The 17,745-nt window shown below is 53.0% G+C and overlaps 1 protein-coding gene across 5 annotated transcripts in view; it reads left to right on the forward strand.

Annotated features, from left to right (window-relative positions):
* Positions 1 to 17,745, forward strand: part of CRTAC1 (cartilage acidic protein 1) — a 159,628-nt gene that overhangs the window by 83,127 nt on the left and 58,756 nt on the right. For all 5 annotated transcript variants that reach the window (XM_078434688.1, XM_078434689.2, XM_078434690.2 and 2 more), the window contains exons 3-4: positions 3,286 to 3,482; positions 16,534 to 16,670. In XM_078434688.1, the coding sequence (XP_078290814.1) occupies positions 3,286 to 3,482; positions 16,534 to 16,670 (334 nt within the window). The remainder of the gene's footprint in view (positions 1 to 3,285; positions 3,483 to 16,533; positions 16,671 to 17,745) is intronic.

The raw sequence follows: 17,745 nt of genomic DNA on the forward strand, positions 1-17,745 counted from the left end.
CACAGCAAATGCAGAGATGTAGCCACATGCTTCCTGGGCTCGAGAAGCATATGTTGTAACGAAGGGAAGGGATGTTGGAACACAAACAGCTCTGCCCTCGCAGGAATAAGCGAGGTGCAAAACACCGGGTACCCGGAGAAGAGAGCGCATCCAGGCGAGAGGCAGTTGGTAGGGGCAGGCTGCGGGGGAGGGCGGGAGGGGGAGACCATTCCCCACGGAAGGGGGCAGCTGCAGCTGAGCAAAGTCACAGGAGCTGGAGAAGGCAGAGACTGTTTGGGGGTGGGGGGCGGGTGGTGAGGAACCCGACAGGAGCATCTGCTCCGGGGAGAAGAGGGGAGGGGATGAGACTGGTTATCCTGGGGGAGGATTGTGGGAGGCCCAGATGTCAGTCCGGCAGACCCAGCAAGGGGCAGCCTGGGTGGAGGCAGGACGGTCAACTCTGCATTTACTTCTGGCTTCGCATCAGGGCTTTTTGGGAAGCCTAGTAGGATCTGTTGGTTTGGCTTCGTGTCTGTCGTCCTTAGGGGGGGTGGTGGGAGGGAAGGGGCCACAGTGTCAAGATTCGCCCCAGGCCGCCAGTTAGGTTTAGGCAGGACTCCACGGCACCTACCCCTTCCGTAACAGATGGAGGAACTTGAACCGGCCTGGTAACCTCACCCCGCTAACCCCTAGGGAATGCCCTGGAACTAGCACCCCCAAGCTCTCCAAAGAAGAGATGATTCAGGGCCATCTGCTCCCCCAGGGCCACCGCCATGGGCCTTGTGGGCACACCTGCCACCGAGGCTTCAGGGCCAAAGGACTGGCCTCCAATTTGCACAGAGCCAGGCCCCTACCTCCCTGTGGCCACATTTGTCGACACGTGTTGTGACCCCCGAGTTAGTCCAGTTTGCAGAACAGAAACCCAGAACCTAGCAAGGGAAACTGACCAGCCCGAGGTTACAAAACCAATCTGGGGGAAAGTCAGGACCTGGGAAAAGTAAATGAGATCGAGGATGAGAACGTGCAAGTGCCGTGGGAATGGCAGGCTATTATCTCCTCCTTCATGGGCATTTCTCATGGTCGCTACTTTGGGGGAAGTCACCAGAAAGATAAATCAGAGAACCGGGAGCATTGACACCATGGGCAGTGTGGAAAGAACACGGGATTTAGACCCTGGAGACAGTTAGAGGCCTGGCACGGCCACGTACCAGCTGTGTAACCTTGGACAGCTCACTGCCTCCCTGACCCTGTTTCCTTTTCTAGGAAAATGCCTTATCAACCCTCGTTCTTTGGGGCTGAGGTGAAACAATGCATCTGATAGTGCTTTTAATGAGCCCTGGGCTCTAGGACTGTGGTGTCTTGTGAGGAGCAGTAAGATGGTAGCAACCAGCAGACCTGGGGGCTTGGAGGACTAGTGTGCAGCATCCTGGCACTTCCTGTCCCTGGGGGCGGGAGCCAGCTGCTGCCGGTGCTGGAACCCAAGCGTTCTGTCTCTCCTGCCCAGACGCGCCCCATGGGTCATGCCGTGCCCTCGACTTGCAGACCTCAGACACTGTTCATCAAGGCGTGCAAGGCACGACCTTCCATCACTGGGTGCTGACGCAGCTCCCAGTGAGCTCTGCACCCCTGCCCCACCTTAACACACTGTGGGTGCCAAAATGCGCCCGGCCAGTTGCTCAGCATTCCCCAAACTTCACAAGCTCTGCATCTCAGTGACGGAGGAGAGGCCCAAGTTGGATCAGTTTCAGGAAAACAAGAAGTGATTTCTCTCAAAGACCTTGGCGAGGTCTTTCCGCTCACCCCATCCCCACCCCCTGAGTGTTCTGGGCCAGGACAGCCGGAGGCCTGCAGCTAAACGTCACTCAGGATGTACACGCTTAGGTTAAAACAAAAGCAGGAGGCCGGGACTAATGGATGGACGTTGGCCGGGTTCCTTAGGAGAGCCTGGCAAGCTGGTGTTCCCTAGAGGCGGGAGAAGGTCTTCAGACATTCACAGCTATGCCTCCCGGGGGTGACCTTGGGCATGGTGCTTTCCACAGATGGAAAGGCAATGGGAAGAAATCGACTGTGGGACACCTAAACCCTTATGACTCAGACGTGGATTCTGAGGTTTCATTCGTTCAATCATTCAACAAGTATTTATTGAGCACCTATTGTGTGTCAGGGACTGTTCTAAGCCCTGGCGAACGAAACAGACAAAAACTTCTGCCCTTGGAGCTGATATTCTAGTGGGATCAGACAGAGAAGGAAGAGATAAACAAGAAGATAGGGAACGGTCTGCCGCTAGTAAAAGCTTCAGGGGAAGAGAGCAGGGATGAGGGATAAGAGTAGTGGGGTGGGGAGTGTTTGCAGGTTTCAGGAATGTGGCAGGAAGGCCTCACTGAGAAGCAACAACAGAGCCAGGGAGACAGCCGCGTGGATGTCTGGAGGAAATGGCTCCTGGGCAGAGGGAACAGCAGGTGCAAAGTCCCTGAGGCAAGAACATGCCTGGGGCTTCAGTGCAGCAAGAGGCTGAGTGGCTGCAGGAGAATGAGACCGGAGAGATGACAATAGATGAGCATTTTAATCTTTCATATGGAGTCCCTTAGAAAAAGAGATCCAACGGATCCACCCACTGACTTTCAATGTGTTTGTAATCTCCGTTCAGAGGTGCCCATTTCATGCTACTGTGTTTAAATGCCTGGGCTCTGTCAGGAAAGAGTCATTCCAAACCTCAGCAACAAAGCCTCTGCTCTTCCAGGGCTCGTTTGTGCAGCAAGTGCCTGCGTCCAGGACCTAGCACCTGACACTTACTAGCTGCATTACCTTGGGGAACGGCACCCTGACCCTCATTTTCTCCAGTGCAGCTCATCGGTTGCCTCGTCTGTGAAAAGCATTAGTAATACAACCTCCCATGCCCACCCCACTTGCTTATTAGATTTAAATTAGTGAGATCATCAATATGAAAGTGTCTTTTACATTGAAATGGGCAAGGTAGATCTAGGGGGGCGGTCATTTTCTTCAGTGAAGCCCGTGGTAAGGGGATTGTCACGGGCTGCCCATCCTTCTGTGCCACTCTGCTTCTCATACTGTGTCCCATGTGGGCCCAGCTGACTCTTACTTTAAGTGAGTCTGTATCTGATTCAGGGACACTCACCAAACACCCAGGGACTCCTAAATGAGCCAGGACTGAATTGCACCCCCCCCCCCCTACTGACCTGTCTGGGAGGATTTTCCAAGCCCCATTGCTGGGGGGGGGGGGGGGGCAGGGACCCCAGGTGAGCCCAGCTGCTCCTCCTCAACACCCCCTCCCCCTACCTCCTCCAGGTACAACGGCCCCAACCTGGTTCTGAAGTATGACCGGGCCCAAAAGCGACTGGTGAACATCGCAGTGGATGAGCGCAGCTCCCCTTACTATGCACTGCGGGACCGGCAAGGGAATGCTATCGGGGTCACAGCCTGCGACATTGACGGGGATGGCCGTGAGGAGATCTACTTCCTCAACACCAATAATGCCTTCTCAGGTAAGGGTGTGGGGCCCTGGGCCTCTTCCTGCTTCCCACCCTCTTCCTCCCAACACCAGCTGGAGGTAGGGCCTTCCGGGCCCTGGCCTTCCTCAGGCTACTGTCACGGGCTCCCCCAGGCGTAGACCCCTGCTGCCTCCAGCACCTCTCTCTGTCCCAGCAGAGACCCCCAGGAGGACCCCTTCTTCCCTTGTAAATGAAGCTTGTTCTCAGCTCCCAGGCCCTGGGCCTAGAAACTTTGGAGCATGAATGGAGGAGACCCGTTCTCTCCCTCAGACTTTCTGTCCTCCTTGCCCCCCAGTCCTCCTAACCCCTCCCCTCCTTTCCCTCCACTGCTCACTGGACAGATGGCCCCCTGGAATCGCCCTCTATGCTGCTTCTAGGGGACCTTTCAAAATGCTTTGAAATCCTTCAAGGGCCCCCCACAGCTTTTAGCTGAGCTCATTTATTCACGCCACAAATTCCTGCTGAGCACCAACTCCATTCCAGACTAGAGGTACTAGAGGCTGGGGATACAACTTGGAAGAAGACGGACTTGAGTTCGTGGAGCCTTTTCCAGCCCAAAGTGTCTCATCTGACTTACCTGGGGGTCTTGTATAAATGCACATTCTGACTCAGCAAGTCTGCATGGGGCCCAACATCCTGCATTGCTAACATAACTCCCAGGCTATGATGATGCTGCTGGTCCAGGGACCACACTTTGAGTAGCAAGGCCCTACAAACCAAGGAATGGCTGAGGAAAATTGATGCCCAGAAGGCTAAGTAATAGTAACAATAATGGTAACAGCTAATACTTAAGTAGCACCTACTGTGTGCCAGGCCTAGATCCAAGCACTTTATATTAATCATCTCATCTAAGCCTTGCAACAACTCATTTAGGTAGGTTCTGGGCATCCTACTTTATAGCTGAGGAGACCAAGGCACAGAGGTCACATGACTGGCACAAGGCCACAAAACTTGTAAGTCCCAAGATTCAAACCCCGGGGTCTGACTCCAGATCCGCCCTTTAATTAAGATACACCCAAGCCCTGGGGTACCTGGGTGGCTCAGTTGGTTAAGTGTCCAACTCTTCATTTCAGCTCAGGTCATGATCTCATGGTTCATGGGTTTGAGCCCTGCATCGGGCTCTGTGCTGACAGTGCAGAGCCTGCTTGGGATTCTCTGTCTCCTCTCTCTCTCTGCCCCTCCCCCACTCATGCTCGCTTTCTCTCTCTCTCTAAATAAGTAAAAAAAAAAAAAAAAGGAAAGAAAGAAAGAAAAGAAAAGAAAAAAAAGATACTCCATGGCCTTGCTCAATCCTATGTCCTCAGGACCCAGTGGAGAGCCTGACTCATAGTGGGTGCCTAGTGTTGCACAAGTTGGGGGACTATGTACTTGGGGCTAAATATCAAAATGGTTCCCAGCCCTTGACTCTCCCATTCTCTCAAGCCTGAGTTCAGCCCACTAGAATGAAGTCCATTCCCATGGGGCCACATCTGCTGGGAAGTCCCAGGCCATAATGTCCTCCTGGGGCACTCAGAGCCTCATGTCCCTAAGGGGCCAGGTGGGACATGCGTTGGACTCTTCCAGATGGCAGCAGCCTCTTCGGTTGGTCTAGACAACACCCTATAGTTCAGACTTTATGTATTCACCATCCTGGGCCCTCCCAATCTCCTAGAGGCAGGTGATTGCCTGGCTCTGGGGTTCACCTTCCCCACCTCTTCCCCAGCCCGAGCACACACATTAGCTTTCCTTGGGCCCATAATGTTGCCCCCACTGGTTTTTGAGGCCAGGCCAGAATCCAGCCCCTAGACTGCCCTGATGTTGAGCCCTGCCAGTGGCATGAATGGGAGAGGAAGAGGTTGGGGCCCGTGCCAGGGGCAGGGGCCGACACAGGCGGGGCTGACTGGCTGGCGGCCAGCCTTGTGCAGCCAAGAAACAATGAGCCACAGCCCCGAGTGGTGTTTTATGGGTTTTCATCTCATCTTGCCACCAAGTGAGGCCTGAGAGATAGTAATTATCCCTACACAAATATCAGGGCATGATTACCCAGCTGGATTTACTGCCCTCTCTCCAACCAAGCCAAGATTGGATTAGGACACAATTAATTGATGGGCTGATCAACCCTTTAAGTTGATCAAGGTCAGGAGGGGAGCAGCAGCAAGGGACAGCGGTGAAAGGGGTGAGTCCCCAGGAAGATGTGGGAGGGCAGGGAAGCAGAAATAGGGAGAACTATGGAAGGTGGAGGGGGGGGGGGGGCGGTGTTCAACATAGGCTTGGCAGGCAGGATGCCAGAGGAAGGGGACAGACTCTCCTCCCTACTCACCGAACAAAGAGCACCTGGGAGGAGACATCAGGTGGCTCTGAAGCAGTAGCCCCTCCCATGCTCTTGGAGTGTTCCATTGTGAATCCTAGGACAGAGGTGCTCAGCCCCAGCTGTACATTAAAATCTCCTGGGGAGCTTTTATCACTCCCAGTTCCCACAGTGCACCCCAGTGCAGTCCAATCCGAATCTCTGGGGGTGGGACCCAGTTAGCAGACTGTAAAGCTTTCCAGGTGATTCCCATGTGCAAAGTTGAAAGACTAACCAACCCCCCACCCCCGCACCAGTCATGTTAGTTCCGTGCCCAGCCTAGCCTAACCATGGCCCCATTCATTCATGAATGTATTCATTCATTGGACAACTATTTAATGAGCACCTACTGTGTGCCAGGCTCTATTCTAGGCATTGAGGATGCCCTATGAATGAAACAAAAATCCTACCCTCCTGAAGTTTACACTGTATGCCCAGTACAGCTATATATTTCTCTAGGTACCTGACTCTCATGGACTCTAAAGTCCTCATACCGGCACCCCCAGCCCAGCTAGATTTTGAACGTTCTAAGAGCACAGTCAAAACCTGATAAATAAATCCCGAAAGAACAGACAAAGCATGAGTCATTGGGCCTGAGAGAAGGTGTGCCAACCAAGGTAAGGCAAGGGGAGGCAGCAACATGGAAGACCCCCAGGAGGTCCTGGGCTTCCTGGGTTGGAGGGCACAAGTGTTCTTCTGGGAGAGGCTGGAGCTGGGCCCCCAGCGCTGGGGTAAGGGCGACAGTGCCCAGCAGCCTCAGCTCCAGACGTGCAGCTCCCGGTGACCTTCTGTGGGTTCGAGTTCATTTTTCAGTTGGGTGATTCAGTCGATTCATCGACAGTGGGCAGGTGTGGAGCTGGGATATTTGTGCCACGTCAGCGCCTCCTTGGGTCCAGCTGGCACGATACTCAGCCACTGCCACCCTGCCCACTGTGGGGAACCTGAGATCCTCTCTAGGAGCCCTGCCAGCCCACGCCTGCCCTGGCATGTGCCTGGGAGGGACCTGTGGAAGGACAGCCCTGTCCCCTCCCTTAGCCAGTCTTTGGGATGTCAGCACTGGTGTCCTGGAGAAGGGTTGAGACCCTGCATCCTGGCAGTGGGGGTCAGTCTGTACAACACTGGGTTCTGCACCTTACTCACTGGGTGACTTCTTTCAGCCTCAATCCCTTCATCTGTAGAACACGAAAAATTCTATCAACTTCATAAGCTCAGCTCCCTCCATGAGCTCCGTAGACTATATCCAGAGTCTTTGTTGTGGCCTACAACACCCCTCCTTGGTGTGAGCCAGATTGCCCTTCTGACCTCGTTGCCTCCACTCACTCACTTCCTCTTGCTCACCATGTTCCCACTTGAGGCCTTCATACTTGCTGTTCCCTCTGCCTGAAATGCTTTTCCCACCACTATTGTCAGAAATCACCCCTTCCCTTCATTCAGGCTCATCCCCAGATGCCCTACCTACCATCCCCAGATGCCCTACACCTTAAATCCCTATCTGTCTCTGCTACCTTAATTCACTTTATTTCTCTTCCTAGCACTTAGCACTACTGAAAGTATGTTATACATTTGTTGTTCATCTCTCCTACTCAGCTCCACAGGTGTAAAAACTTTGTCTTGCTTGCTGCTGTGTGTCCAGGCCCAAAGAAGTGCTGATGTCACTTAATAAACATTCAATACATACATTTGAATGAGTAACTGAGATACTCAATGAAAAGCACTTATAATGGTGTCTAGGACTTAATAAGTGCTCTCCAAGCAATAGCCATTATAATCCTGCAGCGTGAAGCAAGTCAGAGGCTTTAGAAGTGTCCTGGGCAGAGGGGTCAGGCCTCCCTCCTGGCCCATGGGAGAGAGAGACTCTAGGAGCAGAAACAGAAAAGGACCATCATGTAAACAAGTACCACCCAGATAAGGGTACCAGGGGGGCATGGGTTAAGGATTAAGAATTGGAAAATAGGTAGGAGGGAGGGAACAGAAAGACTGACCACAATCCCAGGAAGGCCTGGGCCACAAAACCAGCTTATGGCTTAACTTAACTGGAAAAATACAAGCCAGTGTGGTTCAGATAATACATTACTTGGTGAAAACCAGGTAGGAGGGGATGTAGGACAAAGGGGGACTAGAGGCTGGTGCCAGCACCTCCCTCGCCATCCAAGAACCGAGGACCTCCTGCAGCTCCCGGTCAGAGCCCATCGCCCTAGGGATCTGGCGCTGGCCAGCCTAGCTGCTGTCCTGTGTGGCCCCGAGTTCTCCTGCCCATGTAACCTTGAGTAACGGTGGTGTGGGTAGGGGATGGGCCAGCGGCAACTGTGAGCCCCACCACTTATGTTATTTTTACTCGCTGAGTTCAACAGAATAGTCACTAATAATCTGCTGCCTTCAATCTGCATATACCTCCCTCCTCTTCTACCGAAACAGTAGTGTGTACTCTACTCACATGGCTGCTCTTGGTTTGTTTCATTTAGCAATCAATTTGGGGTATTATTTCACAGCAGCACACAGATAGCTTGCTCCTTCTTTTGATGGCTGTGTAGTACTCTACTGTGTTGATTTGCCATTCACCAAATCGGTCCTCTGTTGATGAACATTTAGGTTGCTTTCAATCTCCTGCTCCAACAAGCCGTGCCACCAAATGAATAAGTTTATGCAACATACCATTGTCCACAATGGCAGGTGCGCCTGTAAGGTGAGTTCCTACAAGGGAATCACTGCATCAGAGGAGCATACGTGTGTGGATTTGATAGGCATTGCCAAACCACCCTTCAAATGGACAGTCTAATGACATTCCATTTGGCCCTGACGCGAGTGAGCATTTCCCAACATTCTCATTGACACAGTGTGTCATCATTTTTAATATTTGCCAATATTATAGGAAAAAATTGGTACCTAAATGTAGTCTTAATTTTCATTTTTCTCTAAACGAGTGAGGCTGAGCATATTTTTATGTATTTGAGTCTCTGCTCATCGTCTTTGCCCATTTTTTCTATTGATTATTGGCCTTTTTCTTATTGATTTATAACACCTCTTTATAAATTAGGGAAATTAGTCCTCTGTCTGTAATGCATGTTGCAAATAGTTTCCCCTTGTTTGTCATTTTTGTTTTGTCTTTGTTCATCGCGGGTTTTGCAATGCAGAACAATTTTAGGTTTATGAACTTGGATTTATCGCGGTTTTTTCTGATGGCTTGTGGGCTCTGTGTCGTCCTTAGGCCACCGGGAGGAGCTTCTGTGCCCTCTCAGAGGGAAGGGGTCAGTCACTGTGCCAGAAAGGAAAGGGGACGGAGGGCGGGTTGCACTTCCAGCTTCTGCCCACACCACAGATGAGCCACCTGCTCTTGAAAGCACCCCTGGTCCGGCAGCTCCCTCAGCCAGGCCACTTGCAGCTACACCCAGATACGCTGTCTCTTGCAACTCAGAGTGTGTTCTGTGGCCCAGCAGCACCGGCAACAGCCAGACGCTCAGGCCCTATTCCAGACCTACCAGACCAGAATCTGCATTTTAACAGGATGTCCTTGACTTCCTGTGCCTCGTAAAGCCTGAGTACCTGCTCAGTCTCCACCTTCTATCCTAGTCGGCTCCCAAGGTCTCCTCATCCCCAGCCTTGTTTCCTTTGGATGCACAGTGCTGATTTTCAGCTCACCCAGCCTGGCCCCCTTTGGGAAGAAGCTCATGAGTGCTCAGGCTCCCTCCCTTACCCCTATGGGGCTCATTTACATGTGGCCCCATAAGAAGGCAGGATGGATGAGGCTGTCAAAGCAGTTCCATAAAGAGTATGGGGCCCCAAAGGCCATTTTCTCAGAACGAGGTTCCTTAGGAGTCAGGGACTGGAGTGCCCTCCACCAGCACCCCTCCAGCTCTTTAATACAAGGTGGGATGGGGACACTTTGAAGTCAGGCCACTGTTTGAAGCTCAGCTTTGCCACTTAACACCGGATGTGCATCTCTAAGCAAATGACTTAACCCTCAGAGTCCCAATTTCTCTCTGTAAAATGAAGAACCTACCTTCCCGACATGACATGGAGAGGGCTAAATGAGCTGATATGAGTGAAGCATCTGGCAGGGGTTGGTCAAGATTTCCCTCTTCACCCAGGGATGGAAGGAGGAAGACTGGGGTCAGAAATTATATCATGGCCAAGGGAAGTCTAGGTTCCTTCTTTATTAAAATGTCCTTTGCCTAAACTAGTCCTTTCTTCCCCTGAGGCCATCACAGCTTTGCTGGCTTTCCGTTGACTAAGTCTTATAAAGCATTTTATATTTAATATCAGCTTATACAGTTGTCTCCTGGGATGTGGCTCATTGAGGACCTGGAGTGGTCATGCCCTGTAATTCCCCGGATGATGATGGTGGCATGGTGGTGATGATGAGGGTGGTGATGATAATGATGGTCATGATGGGGAGGATGGTGAGGAGTGTCATGATGACGGTGACAGGGGTGGTGGTGATGATGATGATGATATTTTTTTTTATTTTTCCAAGTTTATTTATTTTGAGAGAGACATAGAGCAAGTGGGGGAGGGATAGAGGGGGAGGGGAGAGAGAAAATTCCAAGCAGGCTCCATGCTGTCAGCGCAGAGCCTGACGTGGGGCTCAAAGTCACAAAACCATGAGATCATGACCTGAGCCAAAACCAAGAGTAGGAGGACACTTAAGCAAGTGAGCCATCCAGGTGCCCCTATTATTTTTATTATTTATGGAATTTATCATGTGCCAGATACTATCCTAAGTACTTCACATACAGTATAGAATTTAACTCTCACAACAGCCTGATGAATAGGTGGCCGTTCTCCTTATCCAATTTTACAAACAAGAAAAAGACAAGCTGATGACTTGCCTAAGGTCACCCTAGGCCAGGGACGTTGCTGGCTCCCTCCTTAACCCCGCTGTTTGGCAGTAATCTCTTTGCCTTATGAAGGAAGTTGGAAGCGGAGCCCTCTTCCCTGCCACACACATAGCTCACTCTTCTCTTTGCCACCAATACCAGACCACAAGCCAGGTCATCTCCCTGAGGTGGGGGCAGCCCATGGGGGAGGAGGCACTCAGGCCAATGATCCTTAGGAAGAGCCCTTTATGACCCAAACGCACCCTCCTAGTGGCTCCAAGTTATCCTCTGGGGACAGAGCTTGGTGTGGAGGGGATGACAGAATGGTGACTTGAGGGCCACTTGCTTAACACTGCTGCCCTCAATGCAGAACCTTCCCCTTTTACTTGTCTGATGATTCCCCCATCTCTGCCCCTTCTTCCTCCTACACCCGAATGAGTCTGCTCCTGGGACACGTTCTTTCTCCTCTGCCCCAGCTCCAACCTCACTGCTGTGCAAGCTGTTCTCCTTTGTGGCCAGTGACCTCCTGGACATGTCTTCTCTCCACTTTGGGACCCTGTCAGATGCAAGTGGCCACTCCCAGCTGGCCCAGCCTCCCTGTTTCAGTAGCTGTCCCTACATTGTGGACCTCTCTCACCCAACCCCCCCTGCCCTTCATGCTCCAGCTTCCTGTAGCCCGTGCTTCCTCTCACTCCCCCTATCATCACAGAGGTGTCCGCCTTTTCCCCCTTGCTAGCTCACTCCTCACTCCACTGCCAGGTTAATCTTCTGGAAACACTGTCTTCCCCAGATCAGAACCACCAAGGCCCCTTCACCGTCAGTCTTGGGATTAGTGGGTCTCTCCTGCCCTGCCATGTTTTTCCTCCTCAACCTCCACAAACTGTCCTCTCTGGCGTCTCCTCTGCATCTCTGTCTATGCACCCGGCCTGCCTAGAGCACCACCCCTCCACCTAAGCCATAGAGCGCAGCACACAGAAGCACAGGCTTTGAATCTGTCTCCACCACTTACTAGTTCTGTGACCTTGGGCAATTGACTAATCTCTCTGCCCCCTCGATTTCTCCACCTGTAAAATGGGTCTATACCAGCTCTCAAGGTGGCTGCGGGGTTTCGGCAAGAGGATGGCTGTAAAAGAGAATGCTTCACACAAAGCCTGGCCATGCCAAGTGCTCGATAAACAAGAGTCATTGTTGTTGTTACTCTGACCCTTCAAGTACGGGTACACATGCCTCCTCCATCACGAGGCCCTCCCTGCTCGCTACAGCCCCTTCCACCCTGACTCCGTGGCATCTCCAGGATGTATCATCCTGTCCTGTTTCTCAGAGCTCTAATAACTGTGGGGTCTTAGGTAGGTCCCTTGCCTGTTGTGCATCAGGTCAGGGGAATAGTGCCCACCTCGGGGGTTGTGGTGAGGGTTAGTGAATGAATATATGTGCCTGGCACATGACTGAATATACATGAAGTGCTATAGAAATGTTAAGTAATATTAGTTTCACTGTGGTCCCGCAGCATCTCCTCTACTTACCCTTCCTGTTGTAGAATGGACTGTAAGCACCCTGAATCAGCGACCAGGACTCCTGCTTCTCTGTGGCCTCCTACTGCACTTGGTACCCAGCAGGGCATGATAGACCCCCCGAGCCTCACCTACAGGGCCTTCCCAGCTGGCCACCTGGCAGTAACTGGCAGTTCCAAGCCTCCTTTAATGCCAAGGTGCCAAAGTCAGGATGGGAATTGGGAGCCCCCAGACCTGCCTCTCATAGGGGCTGTGACCCCTAGCACCCCATGTCTTGCCCATGAACACCCTTCTCTTTCTCCCAGGCCTCTGCCCTCTCAGAGTCTCCCACAGGGGCTCAGGAGAGCCCCCCTCTTCTCCCTTCTTCCCGAGCAGCTGCCCCCCAACTTGGCGAGGGACCCCAGGGCAGAGTGCAGCTACAAGGAGCCAGAAGGCGGGATTAGACGCTGACATGGGCCGGAGGCCAGTGCCGGGTGGTTATTGCCAGTGCCATCGACCCACACAGCTCACTGTTTATCTGTCTTCCTGACACACCTAATTACCCAGGTTGCAGCTGCCAGAGCGTTTGCTCTTCCTAAATCACGGGCTCCCATCTCTCCTCACCCAGGCCTCCGGGCCTCTGCCTGTAGAGGGGCTGCCATTGATTTTGCCGTTCCCATTTATGATCTACAAGGCTCTGCATCGCTGTTGCACATTTTACCTTAATTAGTTTATTCTTCTGGGCGTCCCTGGTCAGCTCAGAAGCCAGGAGGTGGAACAGGGGAAGAAGCTAACAGCACATGGCGCCCTGACCCTTCTCCAGAGCCTGGGTGGACATCAACGCCCTAAGACAGCAGTTTGCTAAGAACAGTGCTAGGTCCACGGGATGTTAATAGATGAGCTGTGAAGAGAGGTTCCATGGCCAACTGTATTTGGGAAAGACTGTATTAAATGATTAAGCAGGGGCGCCTGGGTGGCTCAGTCTGTTAAGCATCCGACTTCAGCTCAGATCATGATCTCGCAGTCCATGAGTTCAAGCCCCACGTCGGGCTCTGTGCTGACAGCTCGGAGCCTGGAGCCTGCTTCGGGTTCTGTGTCTTCCTCTCTCTCTCTGCCTCTCCCCCGCTCACATTCTGTATCTCTCTCTCTCTCTCTCTCTCTCTCTCTCAGAAATAAACATTTAAAAAAAATTTTAGATAAGATTAAGCAGGTAATTTATTGCAAGACTTTTTAAAAGTTTTAATAGACTGATGTCCATGGAGACGCTCGAGAGGGGGATGGAAGATGTGGTCTTTCCCAAACTCAGATGATCACAAAATCTTTTCTCCAGGCATCTCACAGAGACCAGGGTTCCATAAAGCACACTCTGGGAAATGTTTGTCTTGGGTGAGCGGGAGGAATGGGAGGTCATGAAGCCAACAGAGAGGGACAGAGTCATCCTGGTCCCATTTGTTCCTCTTGTCTCACTGAGGTAGGAACTCAACGGCGTGAGAAATTTCTGCCACTGAATGCACAGGTACCCATGGTGCTCTGTGAGCCCCGGCTGCCGGCAGCTGCCTTCTCACCCCCGCCCGCGCTTCACCAGAAGTTAACCAGGGTACTTCAGTGGGGACTAGACGAGCGGGAGGTTACCGCCTAAAGGGGCCCTGGTGTGACAGAGGAGGGCAGGGCCGCTCACTGTTGGGGGAGGCTGAAGCCTGCGGGGCCCTCCGCAGAGGTGCCCTTAGCGTCAGGAAGCAATGACCAGGCTGCCGCCGCCTCGGGAGCAGCCGTGAGCACGGCAGGCCAGGCCCACAGTCCTCTACCGCAGTCCTGAAATCCAAACCATTCTGAAAGCCTCAGGTGTTTTGTTTTTTTTTTAAGTTTGTGGGAAAGTGAATTGATAGCAAAACCTGTCCTGGGCTGATGTGAGCTATTTATAGACTTTATTTATCCCACTTAGTGTGAATATTCATTTATTTTACGGCAGAAATATTAATGTGTTTAATTATAGGGTGCTGCCCCATCCCTCTTGGGGGTGTTATGTAATAAATGGTGTGTGCGCTGTGTTACCTTTCTAAAATGTGAAAGAAAAAAATCTAAATTTCTAAATACATCTGGCCCCCAGGGATTGTGATGAGGTGCTGTGGGGCTGCTGTGAGCAATGCTGACCATGGTCCTGGGGCTTCAGTGCCTTTTTTTTTTGATGTGGATTTATGTTAGAGAGAGAGACAAAGAGAGTGAGAGCGGGGGAGGGGCAGAGAGAGAGGGGGACAGAGGATCTGAAGCAGGCTCCAAGCTCTGTGCTGACAGCAGAGAGCCCGACCTGGGGCTCAGACCCACGAACCATGAGATCATGACCTCATGACCATGAGCCGAAGTTGGACACTTACCTGACTGAGCCACCCAGGCGCCCTTTCAGTGCCTTTCATCGTAACTCCCACCGCCACAATGTGGGGGAGGAGGCACAGGAAGGAGTCAACTCCCTTGACCCCCAGGTGAGGAAACCAAGGCTGGAGAGGATAAGGAACCAGCAAGGCCTGAGCGGAAATTGGCGTGGGCACAGGCTCAGGCCATCGGAGTCAGCACCTGTGCTCCCATCCAGAACCAACTCCTCAGATGCCCCCATGGGCTTCCCTCCCAGCCGCCATGGCTCTGTGCAGACCCCAGATGTGGCTCCTCAGCCAAGCCTCCACAGAACAGACACCTGCAGGCCTCCTGGATCTGCTTTCTGCTCCCCTCAGAAAGGGCCTTTCCCTCCCCCAGATGGGCCTCTGCCCCTCTAGGAGAGTCAGGCTCCAGTGCCAGCTCCCTGGTGTCTGGCGAGCATTTGAGGCCAACTCCAGACCCCACAGGCCACGCACCAGCCCCCGTGGGTCCCTGTGGTCTGAGGAGGTTCCCATGGGAGGCCACTCAGAGAGTAAAGCCTTTTGTTGTCTCCTGGGCAGAGCACCTGAGAGATCCTTTATATCCACCCTCACCTCACATGCTCACACTCCCACAGTCCTCTTCAGTCACTCGTTTCATGTACTGACTCTCGCCAGAGCCCTGCAGTGCAGAGCTAATGTCCCTGAAGAACCTTCAAGAGTGGCCCATCTGTAACATGGCAATGACCACTTGGGTCTAGACCACTTGGTCTCATAGCTACCGCCTTGAGGGGGCACTGTGCTATAAGCCTTTGGGGTACATCATCTCACGTATTCCACACGGTAAACTTGACACAGTTATTACTGCTGTCCCATTTCCAGGGAAACTGGAGCTCAGAGATGCTAAGCAACTTGCCTAAAGTCAACATCCAGCCCCCAGTAGTAGAATCTGGGTAGAACAGAGACCAGGACTGGGGCTTGTGTACTCTAAACCCAGACGTCTTAACCGCTGCAGCATGCTGCTTCCTTCCGCCTAAGCCCATGGCCTCTCCCTTGGGCCAGCCAGAAAGTCAAGTGCAGGGGCCTGTCCCCAGGTCCACTCTTCCCCAGGCTCACCTTCCTGACTTCTGCAGCTGCTCCTTGCGTGTGTTCCTATGCCAGTCCTTGCGAGCAGAACATGATCCCTCCTAAAATATGACTGCTCTGGGTCTCACAGGAGCAAGAAATAAACTAGGGGTGACAGCAGAGCAGAGAGCTTTGATCAAGTGGTCTTAGAAAAGCTTGAGCCTCCGGCCATCAGAAGTTCTGCTTCACCAAAACCAGGCTGCTTAGCCATGAATGTGCCTCAGGAGGCCACAGACCCCCTGCAGTTACATGTGGTATATCATGTGGTGCATGTGTGTGCAACTCCCTAAGCTGAGGGTCCTCAGCCTCCATCCACTTCTCAAAGGGATAGAGACCACTGCTCCCTAGGGCCTCCCAGGGCTGCCCAAACCCTGCACACCACCTGGGTGCTGACGCTGCTGCCGTCCAGTTCCCCTGGGGGTGGGAAACAGATCTGTCAGAACCCCACTTCCAGCCCCTTCCTAGATCCGGACTTAGAGCTCCACCCACCAACCAGGATCATTTCTTCTCAGACCCAGATCAGGTCCTGCGATCCAGCAAAGAATGTAGGAGGCAGCTCCCGGGGAAAGAGAGATTCTGGGTTGAGTTTGGATGCTGAGATATCAGCAATCTCAGATCTCCTGGATGTTGCAGGAACATGGTGCAGAATGTGAAACCCAGCTGTTGAGAGTCATCTCGGACACACAGCAGTGGTAACATTTCTTCTGTAGTTCCTGAGGCCTGGGCTGGCTCTTTTCATAAGCCTCAGAGTCTCTTCTCTCAACTGAATATACCTGAGTGCCCCCCAGACGGAGCCTCGCCTGCTTGAGTGAGTGCTGCGGGGTGCACTCACCTTGCCGCAGGTGACCCATCCACCTGTGGCCCCGACCACCTGTGGCAGGTGCCCCGAAACATACCTGCACGCTGGCCCGCCATCCACCGGCGCTCCCTTCCTCTTCTCTCCAGGGGTGGCCACGTACACGGACAAGTTGTTCAAGTTCCGCAACAACCGGTGGGAAGACATCCTCAGTGACGAGGTCAATGTGGCCCGTGGTGTGGCCAGCCTCTTTGCCGGGCGCTCCGTGGCCTGCGTGGACAGGACGGTGAGTTCAGGGGTGCGTGGGGGGCCTGGGGAGAAAGAGGGGGGCACGCAGTGATGGGAGAGCCTGGAGGGGAGCCAACAGGCAGACGTCCCCCGACAGAGTGAGGCTGTCCGGGGCAGAGCCCAAAGCTTCACCAGCAGCTCCCACCGTGCCTTGCACATAGTAGATACTACATATCAACAAGACTTGCAGGGTGAGTTGCAGTCTACTTTCATATCCTTTCTCCCTGGAGGCCCTCCCGGCAGCCAATGAGGAAACGGGTCAGGAGCTGTCATCATCGTGTCCGTCGGGCAGAGGAGGGAGCCAAGGCCCAGCTAGGGGCAGTGGCTTGCCTGAGGACCCAAAATAGATTGGCAGTGTGACTAGGATGTGAATCAGACTTCTCTAGCTCTAAACCTCGTGCTCATTCATTTTTTCAACCAGTATTTATTAAGTGCTTACTTTGTGCCAGGCATTGAGCCACAGAGCTCTCCCCGAAAATATTTGTGGAACAAATGAAGGCATGACAAAGAGGTTCATGGGTGGGTGAGTGGAGGGTGGCCCAAACGTCCAAGTACTCTAGTTAATCAAGAGCTCTGTCGCCGCGTTCGTGCCTGCTAGTCCACCGTACCGCAGGGGCCATCCCAAAGCAGGTGGGGAGGAAAGGCTGAGGGGGAGGGCAGGGGCAGATGCAGCCACCTGTCCTATGGGGTGGCCCAGCAGCCCCAGCCAGAGCAGGAGGCTTGCCGTGGAGGTGATTTATCCCTCCTGTCACCTGCTCCCCTCCTGCCCCCTCCTTGGCTTCCTAGACAGTCATCAGTAAATCAGGGACCCAGCTGCTGCCTAGCTCCATTCTGGGGGCAGGGGCGAGGGGCCTCGCTCATTTCAGGATTGAGATGGCACAAGGGGATTGGGGATTCAGTGTGAATCTTCACAGCAGGGGCCTCCAGGCCTTGGGAGAAGGCAGGTGCCAGGTATAAATATTTATTTCTTAACAAGCTGGCACTGGGAACAGAAGCCAAGCTGGGCTGTGAAGCCACATTTAGCCCTGACCTGAATCTTTGCCACCTGGACTCCTGCCTGGTGGGAGGGAATG

This window comes from Panthera onca, chromosome D2, assembly GCF_046562875.1.
Source record: "Panthera onca isolate mPanOnc1 chromosome D2, mPanOnc1 haplotype 2, whole genome shotgun sequence".
In the NCBI taxonomy this organism is placed as follows: Eukaryota; Metazoa; Chordata; class Mammalia; order Carnivora; family Felidae; genus Panthera; species Panthera onca.